Here is a 24,616-nt window from a genome sequence, read left to right as displayed (position 1 = left end):
AAGAGAGAAAGAGAGAGAGAGAGAGAGAGAGAGAGAAATAGTGTAGTTGAAAGAGATAGAGATTAGGAGATCGAGTCTCGAAGGCAGACAAAAAGCATCGGCTGTCAATACGATAACGGACGACTTTCGCAAGGAAGGTAAAGAAAACGTGGCATATGAAGAACGTGGATCTTTGGATAAGAGAAAGAGAGCAACCTCTTGCATTATCAACGTGAAAGAAAGCTTTCGTCGCACTAGAGATAGAAAACTTTTGTCATCAGGCAACACGCGAGAGTAATAGCGAATCGGTCGAGAAGAATATACTTTGTCGAAAGAAGGAAAACGTATTTGTGACTAGCTCGCATGAGGGATTTAAAAGTTTGTAAGTTTGAAAAAAGATTTCTCTTTTATTTTGAAAGAAAAGTTGTCTCGTTCGTTTTAAGAAAGACATTTTTAAAAGATATGCGCGCCACTATACGCGTGTCCGACTATAAACGAAACGAATAAAATTTCTCGACAACTTCTTTCGTTCGTCATAAATAGCTTTTAAAAGAATTTTTTCTTCTTTCCTTTTCTTTCTCCTTGATGGATTTATCTCTAACTATATAACTATATATATATATATATATATATATATATATATATATATATATATATATATATATATACACATCTTGGACAGCTTGAGTGGCAACTTGATCATCTAGACATCTCAAAAGGGTACTCACCAACTTAGAGATACTCGATTTGACGAAAAGAGAAAGAAATAACAACCTCTGTTTTAATTCCTCTATTATGTAGCCCCTTAGGTTAAGAGGCACTTAACCTATAGAATGATTCGTCCATGAAATTATGTATAAGATGAGAATGCAACTCGTTGCTTCTACCTTCGTCATCCTCGACTACCTTCAAATCGCCTGTAAACTTTCCTGTGCTTTAACTTCGATAAGTTCGCATTGTGCAAGGTCATAACCTGAATGCAACGGTGCAGATACATTGAATCTCGCTAAACTTTTGCCACCACCATCCTTGTTCTTATCGATCGCATCAAATATTCTCGATAGATTCAACACCGTATTAACATTATCTTTGGTAACATGTGGTAATTCTGTTATATGAAGCTAAAAGGAGAGGAAACTCTCATATGATCGATATAGTATCATATTTCGTAGATACGAGAAAATAGGGGTTAATGAAAAATATGATCAAAATCACTCGAATAGTTATAACGATTGAATAAGTTGAATCACAAAGAATAAGAGAGAGAAAGAGAGAGAGAATACAAAGGAGAATAACATTATACTTAAGCGGAATAAGTATGAAACATTTCACGATATATCCAGTCCATTCTTCAAAATTCAACTTCGAACCAACGTTTCGCTTCGTTTCATTTCTTTTCTTTTGCGTCTAGTTGATTCAAGGAGTCCGATGTGGGTCGTTAAATATTTACCGAGTGGTAACGAGGCAGTCACTTATCGTACTCGAGATTACGCTAGGAACGACGTTCGGGATAGTGAAAAGGAGATGGACTTCTCTCACGTACGGCACACATATCTCTCTTCTTGTAGTTACGCATACAGTTACAATTTGTATATAAGTACATTGGTGGATGTATATCTATCTATATAGGTATTACGTATGTGCTTTATCCACGATGAAAAGAGAGGCAAAGAGAAGCGAACTAAGAGAGAGATTATAACGACGCTTCCGGAAGCGCTTCTCTCTTTCGCTTTGTAACGACGCTAATGTATTCCATTGAGGATGGGCAGCACCAGTAACCCAACAACAAGCCCCCATGTTTTGAATAATGGACGGCCGGTTCCTCCACAATCACGGATTTGTGCTCGTGATATAGCGACGGTGCCATCCGAGCCAAATTGTCCCGACCGCACTATTTAAAATGCTAAAGACCCTAGGATCCAAAAGAGAGAGAGAGAGAGAGAGAGAGAGAGAGAGAGAGAGAGAGAGAGAAAGAGAGAGAGAGAGAGAGAGAGAAAGAGAGAGAGAGAGAGGTTGCGCGTCAAGAGTAAAGGGACTTAGCGCGTGGACCATTCGAGAGGCAAGAGGAAGAGCTGGAGGAAGGACGGAGCCAATGTCGCTGGTCATAAATCTTCCGGATGAAATGAAAAGCGACGCTTTTACGCGACCCATCTGCTATGAGTCACGAACAAAAAGGAAAGCCTGTAATAACTTACTATTTTGCAAAACCAACGAGAATCATCGATGATCTCTGCTTTATTACCATATGCAATGTTGAATATACATTATTTGTAACGTTCCCTCATGTTGTTACAGGCGTGAAGTGAAAAATGTGTGTATCGTGTTCGTAAGTGAGTTTATTCTCGCAATGTTGAATATATTTGTAATATTGTCTCGTGTTGTTACAAGAGCAAAGTGGAAAATGTGAGTGTGTGTGTGTGTGTGTATACGTGTACGTAACAATGTTATAAATCGTCTTTTTCCATTATAAATCACAATAAAACAATGTTACGACTTGGATCATAAATTTGTTTGTTATTTATTTATCTATGTATCCCCTGGATCTAATATAGTAAGTTACGTATGTCTTTACAAAACTTGCTAAGACAACGAGAAATTTTTTACGCTTTTGCATTTACTTCCAGTGATATATGTTTCTGCGAAAAAAAAAAAAAGAAAAAAAATTATTATTTAACATCTGAGTGACATTAATTATTGAAATTACAAAAAGAATAGTTGATATGTCACACATGTTTAACGAATTCTCTCCCGAGAGAGAAAGAGAGAGAGAGAGAGAGAGAGAGAGAGAGAGAGAAATGAGGTTGGTCATTGGAAATTGGCTCGTTTCAACGGATCTAGAATAATTAGAGCGTCGAGGACAACTCGAGTAAGAACGGTTGGTAATCGGAACGAAGGGAGGTCGAATGGACAAGAGGCTGGAATTCGCGAGCCAATAAAAGTGCACGAAGCCACCGGAAATCTACGTGGAAAGCCTGCTTCGTTTATCTTGGCCGCGCATCCTTCCTAAATGTAGTTCGGCGAAACAAAAGCTAGAAAACAAAGAGAGAACCGCGAACTCGTTCCTGCCCCTTTCTGGACACTGACTGGGACCTTTTGTCTAAGGGAAACGCAATTTCGTTTGGCAAGAAATCTCCGTTGTACCATCGGAAGCGGGAGTGAGAGAGAGAAAGAGAAAGAAAGAGAGAGAGAGAGAGAGAGAGAGAGAGAGAGTAAGAGAGAGAGAGAGAGAGAGAGAGAGAGAGAGAGAGAGAGAGAGAGAGGGAGAGAGAGAGAGCATATCATCTGGATTGGATTATCGGTGTGTATATGAAAACGTTTGGTACAATGTTGGTGGCTTGGACGATAAGCAATCCCAATGGGAAATCCTACTCGAGGTCGAGAACATAATTGCTGAAATTGAGCGTTCCAAAGCGGGATACAGTAGCATAGTATCCTTTCCTGTAATGCCTGGATAAAGTAAAGAATTATGAGCTCGCTACGGATCTACTCGAAGAAGATAAAGCGTAAAGGATAAAAGTATGAACAAGGATGTTCGATCGTTAACGGATAAAATTTATTGAACGATGATTGATCTTCTTTCAACGACGGGTCGACGCTATATAAAGTAATTTTTGTATTACCTATACGATGACCGTAATCCAACGACGAAAGTAATAACGTTGCTTCGTATGCTATTATCTCGAGGATAACTCGTATAACGCAGTTGACTGTATAATCTCGGGGATCTTCGATAATTGCAGTTTTCTTTTTTTATATTCTTTTCTTTCCTCGCAAAAAGACAAGATTTTACTATCACGGTGTTTAATGAAGAAGAATTTTGTGATATACCTTTTCTTGATATCTCCCTTTTTTTTACGATCATTTCGGTCGTCGTTCGTTGAAATAAAATTAATTCCTGGAACGAAAAATCTTATCTTTTTTTTCACGATAAAGAGAAAAAGAGAAAGAGAGAAAGAGAGAGAGAGCGCGTTAGTTTCATCGTTTACATAATACTGCATCGTAATAAAAAAAAAGATATTATCTTGGAATATCCTTCTTCTTTGATTTATATGCGAAGCCAACTGATATTTATGTATTTTTGTACTTTCTTTCTCGATTTTATTCAGAGAAATGTCGTGAAGTGAAAATTTGTTCGAATCATCGAGGAAAATTTCGCAGCTATTATGGACGCTAATACTTATATCTTGAATGTAAAGGAAGAAGTATTTTAGCAAAATTCAAAGAGATCTATCTCGGGTATCGACAAAGTAAGTATAGGTAGCTACCCTATAGATGATCTCGACGCTTCAGGAAAATCCGGCGAGCTTTCACGGTTCGAGTCTACGATGCATATTTAGATTGATCTTGGATGTATTCGGAGCGTAATGCGAGGACGAGCTGGGCAATACCTACCTACGTACAAAGGGTTCCTCATAATGCCGACAAAGTGTGTTCGAAAGCAGCAGCACGTATAAAAGTCGGCCATCGATTAAACGCGCATCCGCAAAAAAGACGCTCAAAAAGGACCGACCGAGCGAAAATAAACTATGATTGTCGTTTCTACCTGACGTACCTATTTCTCTTCGGGGAAAAAAGCTCAACGACGCGTCTACTTCCGATTTCTTTCACGTCGAAAGATTTCTATCGTCTTAATATCGACCAAGTCTTCAACTCCTTCCGTGAACTCTTGCGGAAAATTATAAGTAAACATATCGTTTCATAAGAACGGGATCTTTCAAATGTACGAATGGATGAACGAAGCTGGATATATTTTTCAATTTTTCGTGAAGAGCAGGCTGGCTCGTTTAGACATTTCTTTCTTTTCTCGACACGATGAGCCATTAAACGGGTAAATGATAGTAAGCTGTATTATACAAAATGAACCGTTATGGGGTAAAACATACTCGTAAATCATTTCCGCGGCTTGAATTTTTCTTTTTTCCCCTTCTTCGTTTCCCCTGTTCTTTTCTTCGTCTCTTTATTCTCTACTTTAGTCACACATCTCAACCCAACAAAATCCACGGTGTATTACCATTCCAAATTTTCTTTTTATTTCAAATAACAAAGCGAAATATAAAGCGTATTTCGCTTTTCAAAGGTCTGCAATAATGGAGACCAAGTTTACCTTGATGATTGTACCGAGAAAATAGTTTATAAGCTTTGAATACACCATTTCCTCTTATACTCAAGTTGTATCGGGTCTACCATTACCCAAGGACCATTGTATTCAAACTTTCTATGAAATGGACATAGAAATTGGCCTATGCGTAGTTTCTGTTATTACACTGTTGTAACGTATTGTACTATAAATATTTCATTAAGTCATTAATATTAATGAATGTTACAAATCTTTGAATAGCTCTGGTTTCTCCTCTCTCTCTCTCTCTCTCTCTCTCTCTCTCTCTCTCTCTTTCTCTCTCTTTCTCTCTTTCTTTCTCTTTCATTAATAATGATTGATAAATATATAAAACGTATTTGATAGGATGAGAAAAGAACTCAGAAATTCTATCGAACGAATTTACCTTTTCGACATCGATGCCAATGTAAATTTTAATATTTAAACCGGATAGATTTGGAATTCACATTAATCAATATCCATGAAGCTTGATGTATCTACGTTAAATCCAACATAGACATTTATGAAAAGAAGTTCTCGCACGAAAAGAGGAAAAAAAAACGACATTATTATGGATATATCTCGAGGATATGATACCCCTTTTTATAATAATATAGCGGCGGTAGTAGATATATTATAAAATATCTATATAGATATATATACACACACACACACACACACATATATATATATATGATATCGTATATGATTGCTTCAAATGCACGAATATGTCCATAAAATCGCAGCGACGAAATGGTATAGGATTTCGTTGCGTGCAAATATATCTATATGTATAATAAATATAAATTGAGATATGCGACAGGAGAGCGATCGATCGAAAACAAATTCGTGAGAGTTACGTTCTCGCATAATAATATATATGAGAATTCCTGTCGTCTTGGTTCTTCAAGCAGTAAAAGATAGGAAAGAAAGGAGGACAAGGAATATGGGAAGAGAGAAGGAATCGTCTTTGCGGATAGAAAGAGGTTGGATTAAGAAAATCCTGTGTTTCAGCACATGTGAAATAGGTCAGATCGTAAAGGCCACAACGTGGGCGTCGTCAGTATATTTTTTTTTAAGCACGAAAAATGCGAAATTCAACGTCTTACTCTCTCTTCCTCCTTCCCCCTCTCACTCTTTCGAACAAAAAAAAAAAAAAAAAAGAAAAAAAAAGAGAAAGATAATGCTCCTAAAATGTGATTTTAGGTCAGAACTTTTAACTCTGAATTTTAGAAGAAAAAAAGATAAAATACATTACAAGACTTCGAAGAAAAAGTTTCTTTCTCTTTACTCATTCACGATAAGATTGACTACGAAAGGCAAAGAAGTTGAAAATCGATCAACGATAAACGTACTTACGTCGTGTAACAAATAGAAGGTTTAAGTTTTAACGTCGACCGATAATAGTTTAGATCTAATTATAAGTTCACGTGGGTTTATTATACCTACACCATCGTTGACGTACGGCTTCATAGTGAATGCACTAGATGTTAATAGCAAGGATTCTCATCAATGACGTTAATGGGGGGAGAGAGAGAGAGAGAGAGAGAGAGAGAGAGAGAGAGAGAGAGAGAGAGAGAGAGAGAGAGAGAGAGAGAGAGGAGAGAGAGAGAGAGAGAGAGAGAGAGAGAGAGAGAGAGAGAGAGAGAGAGAGAGAGAGAAAGATAGAAATAGAGAGAGAGAGGAGGAGAGAGAGAGAGAGAGAGAGAGAGATCGAGCTTGATCGCTTTCTTTTATGTCTCTAAACAGATATCGTTCTCAAGGACGTAATCCATATCAAGATACGTGAAATGTTTCTAACGTGACTAAATCTATACAACAAGATTCTCTTTTTGTTGATGAGCTGCTTCGAGGAATTCTGATACGTTGAGTATTAGTTAACTATTCTGTAAACACGACGATCCTTTTGAACATAAGTTTGTAGTTGGACAAAGGTGACATTGACTTCATATATGACCGACATGAAAGAGGAAACACAATGACACGCGATAAGATCGCGACGATCTGGAAACTATGCCATTGGAAATCATCGCGCGCGCCCGCAACGTATTCTATAGGATTATAATAATCGATTGATACGAAACGATCTAATCGTTAGATGATAAATACTGTGATAACAAAATTCTCCATATTATATCATTGCTTTCTTAATGCCACTATGATCACATGTACTTACTTACATACATGGTCATTTTTTCTTTACATTAGAATACCTTTTCTTATCATAAAATATTTACATTAATAATGAATTAATTTTCAAACTCGTTCCATTTACTCTATATTTATAATAATTAGAATTATCATCTTGTTTGAACATTTCTCGTAATCTCATTTACGATGGTGCCGGCAAATAGATGAAATTTACTCGTTAAATATATAACCGAGACGTTAATTCGATTAAAAAATTAATATTCCGGAAATATCAGATTTAACGGGCGATAAGTATTCCTACGTTACAGAGAGGATATTATGTTACCGTAAGAATTTCATTCTTGAGAAAATATTTTTTCACTTATGAACATTATACGATATTGTATGAGAATGTACGATAAAAGATTCATAAAAAATTTCATAAATAATGCAAAATTACATCGAATCTATATTTATGAACATATCGTTCTATTGTTAATACTATACATGTTATTATTTCGTATAGAAAATCGCATATATACTTTGCAATAGTATATATATATATATATATATATATATATATATATATTATATTTATATTATATTTATTTAAAATTTATTTATATTATATTTATATTATATATATTTATATACATATATATAATATATATTATAATATATATTATATATATTATATTTTGCAAAATCGCATTTATATACTTTGCCATAAAAGCATATTGCGAGAAGTACAAAACTATAGCAATTGTATTCCGTTACTCTCGAATGCTATTACGTCAGAACATGCCAATCAATCTTAATCCATTTTTCTCGAGGCAACGAAACGCTCGGAGCTGGAATTTCATGTCAATTTAGAGAAGAAGTGTCTCATTCGTCGCCTTAAGGGTTCCATCTCGAGGACACTCTTTATTTCTCTCTTGTGAAAAAAAAAAAAGAAAAAAAAACCGATAGCTTTCCAAGTGCTAAAGTCTTACTCGAAGAGTTATATTGCTCGTTCAGAATATGAATTAACTTGTTCGATTGTTAATGTTGCATTTTATGCGAAAGAGAAGTAAAGTAAAGTAATCGACGAAATTCGTTAAATATTTTTCATTTTCGTTTAGACGTCTGTATAAGAAAAAGAGAGAAAAAAGGTTATATATGCGTCGACGTTAAATCGGATAGAACATATGTTGCACGGGCGCAAAAATAATTAGAGTGCGAGAGAAGAATTTTCAATGGGAACCTTCTAATTCGCTGAACGAAATTGCTCTCTAAGTTGAAAGTACTCTGGAGGATAAAAATAGAGCAAGCACTGATTGTGCACGTGAGCGAGAGTCTGCGATGGCATTCGCCGAGTTATCCGAGCGTTCCGAATGAGGGGAAGAAAAAAGATGCCTACGCTTATGGTCAGAAGGTCAAGGTTTTCTCTTTCCCTTTGCTATGTTATTCGAAGCCCTTTAAACGAAGGCCAGTTCCCCAAGAAGGAAAGAGAACGTGATCGTTCGAGCATGAGACGAGATTGTTCGGGGAAAAAAGTCTTAGAGTCTAACGGGTGTCTAGAAAGTTGTCGCCGAGAGTATCAGGATATTTACCTGATGAGAGTGATAGTCGGGAGCAGCGCCGTTGAGGAGCCTGAAGCGAAAAGGACTATGCACGGGACAGTTGATGCGGAAGGGACTCTCGGCGGGTAATCTGGGCGGCGTGTGCGAGTGAGGTCCATAGATAACGCAATCCATGGGTATCGGTCTTCCTGGTGCGTGTTCGAGCGATCGGCAGGAGTAGTTGACGGTCGGCCTTGGAGGATGATCGATGGGTCGACAGGGAGTTTGTTCGATACCCGCCGACGGCGGCGGCGGTGGTCTATGTGCATCATGAGCGAGCCTATGCTCGAGCAATCTCGAAACATGTTCGACCGATCTGCAGCCATGTTCGTGAGGTCTGCCCAGATGATGGTCGTGCACGTAACTGGCATGATCCTTCAAACGACATGGATGTTCTATGACGCGCATCGCATGGTGTTCCATCGTACTCCTCATGCCTGCCGCCGACATCGATGATGGCACGTTTCCTAGATGATCATGAATCGGCCTGGGCTGTTCGGTGCGTATCTGATCCATCATTTGCGGCCTACCTATAGCCTCCATTGACCTGCTCGATTGCCGACGATCCATCGAGCCGGTTCTTCCTGAAGACTCCATCATCGGTTGTCTTATAACCGAGTCCGCCGATCTCATAGACTCCATCGATCTCATCGTTTCGGTCGTTCGCAGATCGTGCTCGATCGGTCGCATAGGCGATGGGTCGGTCGATCTGCACGATCTGTCCCAGCATCGTGGCACCGTATTCGAATACCCGATGTTACCGGCGATGCTGCCATTACTTCCGCCGCCAATACCGCCACTACCACCACCACCACTGCCACTAGCTGCTGCACCACCGACACCACCACTACCTCCGACATGACCTTGAGGCACCCAACCTCCCGCATACGGATGATCCATTTCCAACACGTCGCTTCGCCGTCAACGCGCCTCCTCACGAATCGTAACGCCACATGGGGCCCTGTCCGGTGCCATGTCCAGTAGCACCCTTGCCACTCTTCGTCGATGCCACACGCGCGTATGAACACCGAAACGCACTTGACGAACAAACGAACGAACGAACGGACGAACCAACCAACGGACGAACGAACAAACGAACGAACTAAAGAATGAACGAACGACGCGACTGAACTATTAATGCAACGTACACGCGAGAAAAAAGAGAGCTATAATGGAAAGACGGAAAGACGGAAAACGAGTAACAAAGCGTACGGAGAGTTACGCGACAGAAGAGAAAAGTGTTCGAGGATTGAGGATAGAAGCAGTGAGAGCGAGTGCGGCAGCAACGGAAGACCGACGCATCGCGGTGCCGCGCTCCCCAGCACTGAGCCTCGCGGCCTCGACTGCCGCGCAGATCGTCCACGCAAACCGACCGACCCACCACCGTCTCTCTTTCTCTCTCTCTCTCTCTCTCTCTCTCTTTCACCCTCTCCCTCTCTTCATCCCTATCTATCTCTTACTTTCTCGTACGCGTTCACCCACCTACCAGCTATCCATCCCTTCCCACCCTCAACGAACGAACAGGGCTATCCACATCCAGCGGCGACCCCTCTCGCGAGCAATGGCAGCACTAGTAACTCGGCTGCTGCTCCTTCGTCCCTCCGGACCGCAATGCTCGCCCACCATCTTCGGTTTCACTCTCCTACCCCGATTTCGACCTTACTACCCCTTCTCTATCTCTTTTCTTCTCCCGCATCGTCCACTTTTTTTTTCTTTCTTCCTTTCTCTGTCTTTCCACACTCGTATTTCTCATCGTTCTTCTTCGTGGACAACCACAGAGAGACACGCTTTCTCTCTCGTCTTTGCCCTGATAATTTTATTTGTTCGTATCATCTTTTTACATTTTTGTCTTCTTATGTCGATGATCGACATTTCGTATTTTGTTCCTGTCATGTCGGATAATATTCACTTTCTTTCTTATCTCGGATAAACGTTTGGCCTTTATTCAATGCAGAAAACTGCAAAAGAATTGTGAATGAAAAATGAGCAATCGATTTTACGAGGCAAGGCTACTCCTGATGATACGTGCGAGCGAGTACGCAGACCTCCCTCAGACTTTTCTCTATCATACTGCTTTCAATAATTATTTATAGATGCTTTCCGTGGGGATGACATTACGTTCGCTTTTGCAATTCCTTTTTTACGCTCGTTTTTTGGACAAATATCTTCTCACTTCTGTTGAAAATAATATAAGAAAAATTTCTATTTCTATTAAAATAAATTTGACAATTTTTATAAATTAATCAGAACTTAGAAAAGTTCCCTTTAAAAAATATCACCTTCTTCATTCGTTCGTATATTTAAACATTGCATTGGGATTTTCGAAAAGTGTTTAAAAGTTGTTTTATCACTGACTTACAAGAAAGACGTATCACTCCGGGCAAATTGACCCAGATCAAGAAGAAAAGTCACAAGAACAATTTACTATCTCTACATTTGTATGATGTTATATTTGCTGAGTCGTAACTTGATTATCCTTTGTAAAACTTATCTCATAGCGGTTTCGAGTAGCAGTCGAAGTGACTTTTGTTTCTCGAGAAAGTCAAGTTCTCAGCGTTTCTAATTTCTTCGTTCTACCATCAGATCAAAACGCTCGCTTATCTTCTAGGTCTATTTCAAGAGAAAGAAAGAAAGAGAGAGAGAGAGAGAGAGAGAGAGAGAGAGAGAGAGAGAGAGAGAGAGAGAGAGAGATATGTATGTAATCGTTCGAAATAGTTCGGCATCGCCACAAATGTGCATGCAAATGCGATGTCGAAAACGCGTTAGTATGTGGTAGTCATTGCACAGGTATGTATGTCGTGTCTTCCTTTGCCAGGATATCTGTATACCTATGTATGTACGTATGTAGTCACGAGTTGGACTATTAAGCGAGGAAGAGCTCAAAGGAAAATGAGACAATTGATGATCCTTGTAGCATTCGTATCCTGCAGTTGTCATTTTCCGGAAATAATCCGTTCAGTATATTAAACATCATTAGTTCCGAGAGTGATTATCGTTGTATCGATCAGTAGATTGCAGGGAGAATGGTTTACAGTTCACAATATCCGTTTTTCGAATCATTAAGAGGATTAATGCTTATTGATAATCGTTAGCAACAGACGATGGAAAAAGAATAAACGAGAGGGTATGTGTTTCGTCTTCTTTCGCAAAGTTTCCACAAAGTTTCATATTCGATCGAAATACACTCATTGAAATATATAGAGATTTCACGTCTGATATGTCTTTTATATAATTGTATAAATTTATATTTATATATATATGTATATATGTATATATATGTGTATATATATATATATAGCTAGGTTGTAAGTTTTTATACATGTATATGTATATTTACCTACATATGTACGTTTTTGACGGATGATTCTCGTATACGAAAGACGAGTCTAAAACCAAAAGTAAACGAGTCGACATGCCATCATATATTTCGCAACTTCTTCAACAATGAAAGCTCACGAAAAGTTCGAACTCTTCTCGAGTGGTCTACCAAACTTCTTTCCTTCAACTTTAACTTCAATTCTAAATGGTAAGGCGTTTGCGAGTTATCTACCTTATTAAGAATTCTCTCGCGTATTCTTGCATATTTTTACTTTGTTCGATCGATTCGTTCCTCGCATTAGTATAAACGGCCGAGAAATTATGAAATAACAGAATAAAGTCGAAGAGAGTAGAAAAAATATTTGCTCCCAACGTTCAAATTGAAAACAGTCGTTTCAAGATCAAATCGATAATAACGAATTATAGCGTTCGTAGAAGAACGTCTATTGTGCCAATTTATATACACAGTGTCATCCTATTATATACGACAAACATGAAAATGATCATGAATTTTTACGTTCCTCTACGAAACCATAATCGTATTTTGCAATAAGGAACTTCCTATTATTGCAAGTTGCCAAAGCTGTCCTAGATAAATTCTTAACCAAGAAGAAATTTACATCCATGAATGTCAATGATAATTAACGAAATGTTCTAGACTAAATGAAAAGACTATGCTAACAATGCTCTATATGACCGTGAATGTGCAATCAAGTCAACGAAGTAGACGTTTTTCCTTCTTGAACATACGAGAAAGGAAGAAACAGTTGAAAAAGGGAGAAAGGTTTGAATGAAGGCTTTTCTTCGAAAGATTAACGACTCGTTGCGCCATCGATCGTTTGTTCTTAAGTTTTCCTCGAAGACAAGATAATGATGACGAATGGATATATATATATATATATATATATATATATATATATATATTTTATTCGAATTTAGAACAAATCCAAGCGCATACAAGTCTTAAACGTTAGAGGAATGTATTTCTGACTATCGAATGATATTTGATGTAAGGTAATACAAAACATGTTTCTTTAAGTATATATATATATATATATATACTTAAAAAAAAAAAAAAAAACAGAAAGAAAGAATGTGAATGAGAAAAAAAGAAGGACAGAAATCGTAACAAGATCTGGTAGTTTGGCACAAATTGTTAGCTTTTTATTTTGGCTCCGATTTTCTATCCTTGGTCGACAGTCAACGGAGACGGAAGACCTTTCGAAAGTACTTCGTCAGTGCCCACAGACTTTGTCAATACGAAGATGGGACTCGGAAATACCAACATCCATCAACGAGCCCTCTTCGATCAGAGGATTTCATTAAACGGAGTGTTTCGAAAGAAATAACTTCTGGCTCTTCAATTTTTGATCATAACATTGAAACATTGAAAATATTCAACGAAATGAGTGCTAAGCGAGAAACCAAGAGTATTCCAATTACAATGAGTAAACTTAATCATTAATGGCATCGATGTAAACATTGGAATGAGTTTGTTGAAATTAAAAAGAGAACGTTAGGAATTGTTGGTAAAATTTGAAAATGGAGGAACATTCATAAAAAGTTGTAGGATATCGCCGGTGATTTCAATATTTATACACCGGTCTCGGTGTATACCGTTTTTAAGAATTATTAACACGTTCGAGAACATCAAAATGCAATTGATACGAGCACTCGTTATCAGTTACGCATCCGGGGGATTGTTTTGGTATTCGATTATTGATTCGCGCATATAACGATACACATAATCGTATATTTTTTGTCCAAGAAAAAGCTTTCTCCTCTTTCATCAAAATACTTTACCGATTGGTTCCATTGAACAAGTTGTACAACACAAATCGTTGTTGCTGGCGAGCGTACAGCTGCCATTGGAAAAACTAATACCACTATGGTCCTTTCGAGGTATCGTGATTCCTACGATAGTCCTGATGGCCTATTTTAAAGGTAATGACGAATTTTCGACCGACCCAAATTCCACGCTTATCGAATACAAACGTGTTCTCGTGCGTTGCGTAATTCTTGGCTTACCTGTCGAATACGACCGACATTTAGCAGGCTAATTAATTGGCTCTCCTCACTTACCTGAAACACGCAACGAGATAGATGCGATTAGCAGTTTTCGAGAAAAATTTTAATCACTCTTTATATGATCAATTATCGAAAAGCACTCGATGCAATTCTCATCTTTCAAATCAATAAAGTTCATTGACGTTGCCATTCGAAAAACGCAGGGCAATATCGACACTGGCGCATACATAGAAATCAATATTGTAAACAAACGGACGTTAAATTCACCGTGGTAACCGAAGAGTCAACAATTGGAGCCATTGTCATTGTGAATGCCCTGCGTTTGGAATCGATAAGCAAAGGGTCAATGTTTATACCTCTCAGCGAACCGAAGATTACGCTTTCTACGATATCGTTACAGACAGCATTATTATATAACGTTTATAAAAACAATTTCAAAGATGATCGAATATTTCTTAGAATACTTTAAATTATTTCAAAGTCTTTATGACAATCAGAACAATATAATATTTATATTCATTTTAATAAAGTAATGTCTTTAGTTGAAAACGGAGCTTTCTTATTTTCTTCAAAAGTGTATCAATAATTTACAAAGTTATCACGACTAATAAGTGGAGCAGAAAGTATGGCTACGGAAAACTCGATACTATAATTTTAATAGCGGTTATTACCAGGGAGCTTCGGAAATTTCTTTTTCAATTTTAAAAGCAAATTTAACGGTGAAAATAAGTACGACCAGTTTGTAAAGACAATGAAGGAACCAATGCAGATATACACACACACACATATATACATATATATATATATATATATATATATATATATATATATATATATATCTGCATGTATGTATATGTATTTATCTTCCGAAGGAAGCATTTCTTTTCTTGCTTGGCTTTGCCGGATGCGATGCAGGCCTGCATGGCCGAGTTCCCATTTTTCTCATAGTCCGGTATAAGTACGAGTAGAGGAAGTAGAAAATAGTAGTGAAAAAGCCATGGTCGAGGTCTCTTCGTTAGTGTGGCCTTAACAGCTATTTGATATTCAGGCAAAGTACTATATGTCATTTGATATTCGTTACGTGAAGCAACCTCGGATGCGTTATTATACCGGCATACTAGATGGCTATATATAAATTCCTCACCACACGTTGCGCATAGTGCAAGCTACACCCTTTTTACCCTATTAAAATCGACTTCTAATTTGTTATTAACGCTTAAACATCCATGTTGCTTGCATGGTTCTTTCTAACGAAATATATATATATAATATATATATATATATATAGCTATTGTAAACAATATGTTTTCCCATTCCCTCATTCGGCATCTACACCCAGAAATCCGATATATGAATATTGTGTCATATGGAAAAAAGAAAAAATTGGACTTTATCGATTTCTCCTTCCTACGTGATACAGTAATTTATGTGCTATAAAACGTTGATACATCGATAATGATAAATAGAACCTTTATTTCCTGGAATTTTTTTTTTTATTTATCTTCTTTTCTCTATTTTCATCTATTTCTGTTTTCATTTTCATATAGACCGTTTAACTTAATTCAAAACTATTCATTTTATCATTCGAAATAAAATTATTTATCTTATTGATTCTGACATAAATTATTTTCTACGAGGAAATGCATATTAATAAATTAAAAGTGAATATACAATTCTCGAAAAATTAAAGGAAACGTGTGGAATATTTGTTCGACATTGTATTTATACTAAAAAAGGAATGACTGATGAAAGCTTTTTTCTTTCAGTGATGCTCTTGTAAAAAGATAGATACATGTTGCGCCTTTCGCGTTGATTCAGTTCTTTTGACATGGTACAGTCGATTGGAGTTTCTTTTTGTTTCGAATAAAAACAAAACGAGAAAATGGCGAAGATATTTAAGGAGGAAGAAGTAACTTCTGTATCGGGATAGCAGGATACAGTTGGACCTGCCATCTGTGTCTCGTTAACGGCAGTTTGTAGTAGCGCCACCGAACTGTACTACCCACCAAAATATAAAACATAAGCAAATATTTTTACGAGAAATAAATAAATAAATATATATATATATATATATATATATATATATATATTTTTTATCATTCATTCGATATCATTATTTCATTAAATATTCCTCGAATTTTCTATCAATCTGTCTATATAAACATTTCACGAACTATCATTTGAATTTTGTTTTCATTGTAGAAATCATTGTCCGTGTGAGATTCATAAATTTCAGGTTCGAAACGAATGGTTTTCCGCGATCGAATACTTCAATTTTTCACAAGCACAAGAGCCTACGGCTTTATCGATGTTGCTAAAGCACGTTAAGCCGATAGTACAACGCAGTCAAGCACTTCGGCATCACGAGATAAGGAAAAATCTTCCCACTACGTTTCTCCTCAACGCGAAGTGCCATTAAACATGAATCTTTATCCCATCGCCCGTTCCGAGGCTCGAGATACAATCTTTATTTCCTATCAAAATCGTTGAAAGTAAATCTTCCCAAAATGTCCTATATTCCAAAATATCTATTGTGAAATCCATTTAAATATTAGAATGAACGTACACACGGACGCATATACATTTAAACATGAAAGATAAAAATCTAAATTGATCGACGTCTCAATTAACTTTAAAATTACACTCCCATTATATTAATCGCAACGTCGAGAACACAAGGTACACTGTGTGGTTAAGTCTAAAAAGCATACAGTAAAACGAATTAACTAAAGGGAGTATGGTCAGACCGCAGTAGTACGAGTCAACGACATACGCGCTTGGCTAATTTATTTTCCAGACAACGAGTGAGAGAGAGCGAGAAAAAGATATATATATATATATATATATATATATATATATAAAGAGAGAGAGAGAGAGAGAGAGAGAGAGAGAGAGAGAGAAAGAGAGAGTGAGAGCAAAACGGAGAGACACATTTTGTCTCGGCATAAATGTTACCTTGAGATTTTGCCGGCGATATTCCTTGGTCTGTGCGAGATAATACTTGTAGACGTGTTGCGGTAAGGATCTCTTGGTCTCCTCTCCGATCCATCGATGAGGAGGATCAAGTCCAGGAGGTTTTGATCTACGAGATCCAGGTGAACGTTGACCGAGAGATGCACCAGGTGATCCGAGACGAGTCGCACTAGCGGATCGGTTGAGCGCATAACTAGGTGGTGGATGGGTATGATAGTGAGGATTCGAGGCTGGTCGCCTGTCGAGGATTTCGTGACGTCTTGGTGATGGCGTCTCGACGGAACGCTGACGAATGGGTTGATGTTCCTGTTGTCCTCGTAGATCTGTTTCCTGATAGGATGTCGTATGGACAAGAGGTACGGAACGTCGCAGGGAACACTGTTGCAACGGTAACAACGGCCTTTGGCATATCGCACATGGTGGATAAACTTGAGGGTTCCACGAATGATAACAGCATCCCGGCGACCTGGAGCCAAACGGGTCCCTGGTCGCAGGGGGGTTCATGACGATCTTCACATCGCATCAATTCTTCGCTTTTCCTCGCCGTTTCGGCCTTCAACACGGCTACCTCGGCCAAGTTACTATTACTCTACTACTACATTATCACGTTCGCGCCTTTTTTCTTTCCTCTCAAGTTGCCTCTCGACGAAGATCCAACGTCGAAGGCTATCGAGTTTCTTCGCGATGGGCCAATGCTTCGCATATTACGCGGCTACGTTGAATCGTTGATAATGTTTATCTTCGAGATCCATCGATTGAGATAGTAAGAGATAACCATCGATTTTTCTCCTGTAATATTTCGACATGAATGCGCCTCGAATTTTCAAAATAAAAAAAGAAAAAGAAAAAGAGAGACAGATCTCTTTCTTTATATTTTTTTTCTTTCTTTTTAATTTCCTTTTTTTAATGACTACACAAACCAACGACGATTTTACGAGGGAAACAAAACGTCTTCGTGTATGATCATGATCTATGCGAAAAGCGAAAGATGTTCTAGGAGAGAGAGAGAGAGAGAGAGAGAGAGAGAGAGAGAGAGAGAGAGAGAGAGAGAGAGAGAGAGAGCCGGCGCGTGGCTGTGAATACAAAACAGCCTGATAAAGAAGCTAGCTGCGCCTTCTTAGTAAAACTCCTGTCCACGTAGAAAGCTCAAAGACCCGGAACTAGCCTTGGACGAAGCCAGTCTTTCGAAAAGGAGGATCTAAAAATTTCAACACGACTACCTTCTCCTTCTCCTTTTTCTTCTTCTTCTTTTTCTTCTTCTCCTTCTTCTTTCATATATGTACCTACGAAGTCCTGGCGATTTTCTCGATATCTTTCGTAGAAAATCAAGCACGCCTGTTCAAAATAAGACGTAAGGGACGAAGACGATCCTGAACAGAATTGGGTACTTACATTCCGGATGCTGAGAAAGTAGAGCACGTTAAGATATCGATACTGTACTCGTATACGATCATAAAAGAGTAACGTATTTTCGTCACCGATCATAATTCAAGAAGGACACTTTGATCTATCTATTCAAATCAACGAATTCATAAGATAATTTTTTTTCATAAGATACAAAGATCAATGTCAATGTTTTTAAAACTTTAAAAGAATAATTATTCAAATTGTTGCAATTTGATTTGTAAAATAAAAAGTTTTTATCAAGTTTTATGTGAATGAAATAAGGAATTAAAACTAAACGTCACAAGACGTTTTCTTTCTATTAAAATCGAATAAAAATACGTACCTAGAAATATAAAAAGTGTCTCTACGTTAGAAAGAGAAGATTTTTAGGCAGTTAGCCATAAAATGTGAAAACGCGTTTGGAGACCTTCGTTTGGCAGTCGTTTCTCTCGTTTCTCTTATAGTCCATCCCTTTCCTTAGACTTTCTACGGCCTTATTTTATCGTAACTTCGTTTCTATGCATTTCCCTACAGATGATGCCTCTGGACTGCCATTTCCTTAAATTTTCCTTTCGCTATGTCTCTTATCGAGCAGGAAGTAAAACGAGCAATGAACTTAACTTCACGATTGGCAGCGTCTCAAAAATATTCACTTTTCCCCTCTTTTTTTTCTCTCTCCATTATTCCGACAATTTGTATTAACGTTAAAATCAAATGATTTTTAACAATAATATTAAACTCATAAATATCTTTAATTTATTTTAATAATTTAATTATGTGTATTAAGAAGAGTCAGGTGACCGTACGAAAAAAGAAAATCTTTATTTCGCGTCGTTACAAAGAGAAATGGCGCAGGTGCCAAAGAAAAAAAAATACGTGTTGTCTATTTGTCGGTAGCGAAGAACAGAACGCAGAATTAGAGATAGAGATAGATACATATAAAAGAAAGAGAGAGAAAGAGAGAGGAAGAGAGAGAGAGAGAGAGAGAGAGAGAGAGAGAAAGAGTGAGCTAAATAAAAAACAAGAGAGGACGATAGGCAGAGGTAGGAGAAGGAAGGTATGAACGAGATACACGAGCGTGGTGCTTTTATGCTTGAAAGCAAACAAAGAAGCTCGATGACAAAACGCGCACGGTCTCAATGCTTACCCGTGAGAAAAACAAGAACTAGTAATATTGCCAAACTCCCGTAGGGCACCGATCGTATGCCCTAGAGAAAAACGTTGATTTCGCCACTCGTTCATCGGCTTATGTATACATATGCATAAACGCGTACGTATACTATCTCTTTAAGCTTTAGCGAATACACATCAGCGCATAGGTACAATGTGCTGGTATTCGTGAATGACTGTAACCATGAAGTCTTTCTAATTTCAAAGATGATCTTTCGTATGAATAAGATGATATATGTTTCATTAATTTATTAAGACAATATATTAAAATTAGTTATCGTAAGGATAAGAAATGCGGTATTATGCGGATACCCTTCTATATACCATTTGTAAATACACATGTGTAAAAATCGGAGAAGCAATAAAATCGAGCAAATCAAGATTTCTTATTTAATTTATTCGCTCGGACGAATACTACGGCTAACGCAAAAGAGAAATACGACGTCTATTAGATATTCAGCTCGGTAATTACGTACGTAAGCAAGCTCATTCTTCTTGCTTATCGCTAGACCGTCCCGTTAATTGATTCGCGCGGTCTACAGACCCGAGAAATACCCTGGCAAGTAAATACATATATGAGGACACAAATGTGAGCGCAGACGCACAAACATTTAGACGTATATGTATGTAAGCTATAGATTTGCTTTATATAATTGCCTTTTTAGTATTTGGCTTATATTCAATTTCTTTGCCAGTGCTATGAAGAAAGACGTAAAAACGCAAAAGGATTCCGTTAGCGTTCATTGACAGCTTAAATCGGCTCACTTCCAACGGGTATTCGAATTTCGTTTTGCCCTTTCGACGTCGCGCTTACGTAGGGATACCGATCTACTTGATTTAGGTCAAAGCGATTTCGCGATGGGAATAAAGGAAACGATATTCCGCAATAACGACAACGCATAAATATTGTATGTAAAAAGGGAGAAACGTGAATTTATAGAGAATTTTTAACGTCAGAGAATACCTCGTCTCTCGGTAAAAAGGAAAAAAGAAAGAAAGCAAAAAAAAAAAAAAAAGAAAAAAAAGAAAAGAAAAAAAAAGCAAAAGAAACAGAAGAAAAAGAAAAAAGGGAAGCACGTATGGTAACGTATGGAGACTCTCGTATGAACGTTTTCGAAAGTTTCGTCTCGTAGCTTTGAGTAGTTTTTCGATATTGCACGAACGTAATTCCGCGGATTCGATATAACGATACATTGTGAGATAGAAAGAAGAAGCTTGAAAGAGCTTAGAGAAATCGCAACGATACTTCTGTTCTTCTAGTTGCAGAGATTATCCGGTTAGAAATAAAAACGCTCACTTTTATATCTGTTATATACATATGTACATATATTGAATGACCATATTCACATTTAGGATTAAGTCTCGTCGTCGTTTATCTCGAGACAAAACAACAACATCATCGTGGATAAAAGAGAAGAGAAAGAATTTTCTCGTTTGGCAAGAACGAAGTGATCGTAGAGGAAGAATTTTCAAGGGGAGTTGAAGAAAGTAGTAAAATCGAAATTCGAAATTCGATGCCATCTCGCAAGCACTGGCAAAGCTATTTTCTTCTCCGTGCCATAAAAAAAAGTGCGTAGGGAGAAAAATTGTGGCGAGGGGAATGAGAAAGGGTTAAAGAATAGGAGTAGAGAGTGAACCGTAAGGAGAGGATAAATGGAGAATCAAGAAGGAGAAGAGGAAGAAAAAGAGGAAGAGGAAGATGAAAAAGATGAAGAAGGAGAAAAAAGGAAAGGGAGAGAACATGGATGGGAAAGGAAGGGTGCCGCTTAACTTCGGGGCCGTGTTTTGAAAGAATAACGGGCGTAGCAGCAGCCATAGCAAACGGAGATATTTGCCAAGGAAAGTCTCACGGTTGGCTCCAACGAATCCTCCTACTCTTGGCCGATTTCGACTCGTCGTCGTCGTCTTTTCTAAATCCCCCCTCACCCTCACCCTCGCCCTCCCCATGATCCCTCACCCACGGACAGTCGTGCTACTTCAAAAATCTAACTATCCTCGTGGTCTCACCCTCTTTCTACACCTTCTCCCTCCCAACCCCCTCCGGTCGCTCGACTCCATCGTCCCGTCATTCGTCAGCCACCTCTCTTTGCCACCCTCGGTCACCCCTTCTCTTCGTCCCTTCCTTCCCTTCTCTAGCTCGCTTGCCGGTACAAAATTCAATCAATGCGCTAACGCGCAGGTCTGCTACGACCAGCACAGCGTACGGACCTCTCGGCCCTCCGGCCTCGTTTTCCTTTCGTTTTTCTTTTTCTGAATAATAATAAAAAAAAAAAAGAAAAAAAAGAAGAGAGGAAAAGAAGAGGGGAGTGAAATAGGAAAGGAGAAAAAAGGAAATATAAATCCTTATTCGTTCGCGAGTAAAACTCTCGTAAAATTTTCCGATATAATCGACAATCTTTTCTTTATTATTTTTTTTTTTTTATTATAGCACTCCATGGTTATTATACGATATTCTATAACTATTCCTTTATTTCTACTTCTCTCTCTCTCTCTCTCTCTCTCTCTCTCTCTCTCTATCTATCTATCTTGTCGATAACACAATCACGCAGGATTTTTTATTTTCTTGGCGATCCGAAAATTAAATCGATTGACGCTAACGGCGCCCACCGTCAGCGGTGCGCCTCATTGTGCTCTGTTTACCAATTTGCGTAAATCCTCGCCGATAAAAGGAACGAATATTCGTGCTGCAATTCATTGAGAAAATTGTGCTTGGCGTGGGTACCCGTTATCCAGGAAGGCGAAATCGAATTTTCCCTGTGGAAACAACGTACGTAATTATATACTCGCGTCGATATACATTGCAGAATATCGAACGCCACATAAGTGATCATTTTTTGATAGAACATTTATGAATAATTGTTGCGACTTTATGAAAGGCTGAATTGAAATTCCTATAAATCTCGAAATATCGTTGAAAAGTTTTCGCACAACACTTCATTTAGCGTCGAAACGATTTACGCATATACATAGTGAGAAACGAAGGACACCCTAATAACGAGACAAAGTGTACTCGCTCTTCGAGATATAGTACGGTACTCTTGAATGTCCTCCTCTCTCGTTCCATCGAGAGGCCAAAGTACTCGAGAATGAGACAAGAGGAATTTGGCCATTAGGATGGAGCTCTATCTCCGTTCGTCCGACCGACGTTAAAAATTTAATGAGCGGATGTCATGGACACCTGCTTCCTCAACTCGTATTTATGGTTGGAAACTAATTAAGAAAATCTCTTACCTACTTCGTTCCTATCTTTTCTTTTCTTTACTCTTTCTCTTTTTTTTTCTTTTTTCTTTTATATATATATATATAACATTTCTTTTATATATATATATATATATATATATATATATATATATATATATATATATATATATATAACATTTCGTGGTTAACCGGAAAGGAATGAAGGAAGAAACGAGTAACTTAATCTTAACTCAGCTTCTACCTTCTACGATTCCCTTAAGATCGGTAGTTACTTAAGCTTCATTTAAAGTTACCCAATTAGACGTCATTATATTCGTTAAGCTACCACCTTGGGGAATATCTCTTGACGATCTGTATTGCGCCGACTATAAATGAATTTAGTTAAGAAAAAAGAGAGGGAAAGTAGGTATCGTTAGAGACTCATGCCAAAAGCAGCTCAGTCAGGTTCACATGGGAAACGAATTTACACGGAAAAGACGAGAACGTACGTCTTTGCAAAGGGAATACGAATACGGTTAATGAGAGAAATCCAAGGACACCACACAGTTTCCTTGGCCGTTTTATGTTACGAGCATAGTCATTAATAACGTTCGCACAAAGATTCCTATGCATCTTACGTTATTCTTACAAGAGATGCTTTTAACGGATAATGAATTGCTATACTTAAACCGTGATAATCGATGGAAATCGTCAGATTATGTTTCTGCGTTATAAATTAATGAAAAGTACTGATGACGAAACATTATTCACTATCATTATTAAAATTTCTACAAAACAATTAGGATTAGATTTCAGTGAAACGTTATCGAAATGCGCAAGTTTTTCTCGCTAATTTTGAATTTTTTCTCACTCCGTTGGTCTGAAAGCTTTTAGTTGTGGCAAGGAAAGTAAAAAAAGAAAGAAAGAAAGAAAGAAAGAAAAAGTAGGGAAAAGCGTGAAGTAGAAAGTAACGTGCTCTTAAAGTCAATATTTAGAACTTTTAGAAAATAAACGAGCAGATACCACGAAGGACGGATAAAACATCAAACAACGTTACAAATTAAAAGTTTCAGGGCGTCGGAAGTTCCTTCCTCTTTGTTTCGTGATTTCACTCTTTGTACCGAAAGTGTACGAAGTGTAATAAAACGTGGAATTAGTCGTAGTAGTCGCGATGAGAAAAATCACTGTCAGACGTGAAGATCTTCCGACCGTTCGTGACGTTTAATAACATAAAAAAGAAAAAAAGAAAAAAAAAAAAAAGAAAAAGAAGAAAGAATTACTCGTTTGCGAAGGGTGATAGCATTTAAAACTACTAAGTTTTCCCTTGTGAAATAATAAGTAATAAGAAGAAAAAAAGAACAAAAAAAACCCCTCCCTCCCGGAAGTAAGGAAAATTTTTTAATAGATCGCATTACGAGCGACGATCTAAACTAATAAAAGTTAAGAGGTGGGACCGTTAGCAATTAAATGGCACCTCGCTATTTTTCCTCGAGCCAAATTAATCCTCTTAAGTTAGATCGATCGCATGCGAGAGTTATTCGAACTTTGCTCGATTGCCTCTTCCTTCCTTCCTTCCTTCCTTCCTTCCTTCCTTCCTTCCAACCTTCCTTCCATTCTTCTTTCCCCCTCTTCATTTTTACTCTGTAAATAGTCCATTCTAATTCTTAAACGTCAATTTTGAATTGCAGCACGATCCTTCAATTTCTAGCATTAACGATTAATGCTAATAATAATAGTTTTCACAATTGCGAAGCAG

At 37.7% G+C, this 24,616-nt stretch overlaps 1 protein-coding gene across 17 annotated transcripts in view; it reads right to left on the bottom strand.

Annotated features, from left to right (window-relative positions):
* LOC124430819 (peripheral plasma membrane protein CASK) overlaps positions 1 to 24,616 on the bottom strand; it is a 127,374-nt gene that overhangs the window by 63,019 nt on the left and 39,739 nt on the right. The window contains exon 1 of one of the 17 annotated variants that reach the window (XM_046978017.1): positions 8,797 to 10,269. The exons of 14 other annotated variants lie outside the window; for them this stretch is intronic. In XM_046978017.1, the coding sequence (XP_046833973.1) occupies positions 8,797 to 9,705 (909 nt within the window). In that variant the 5' untranslated portion in view covers positions 9,706 to 10,269. Of the gene's footprint in view, positions 1 to 8,796; positions 10,270 to 24,616 lie in introns of those variants that run through there. 2 more of the 17 variants (XM_046978027.1, XM_046978037.1) reach the window with 2 other exon arrangements.

Source organism: Vespa crabro, chromosome 1 (assembly GCF_910589235.1).
Source record: "Vespa crabro chromosome 1, iyVesCrab1.2, whole genome shotgun sequence".
Taxonomy (NCBI): domain Eukaryota; kingdom Metazoa; phylum Arthropoda; class Insecta; order Hymenoptera; family Vespidae; genus Vespa; species Vespa crabro.
The sequence above is the reverse complement of the archived record's forward strand: the minus strand, read 5'-3'. Positions and strand labels throughout refer to the sequence as shown.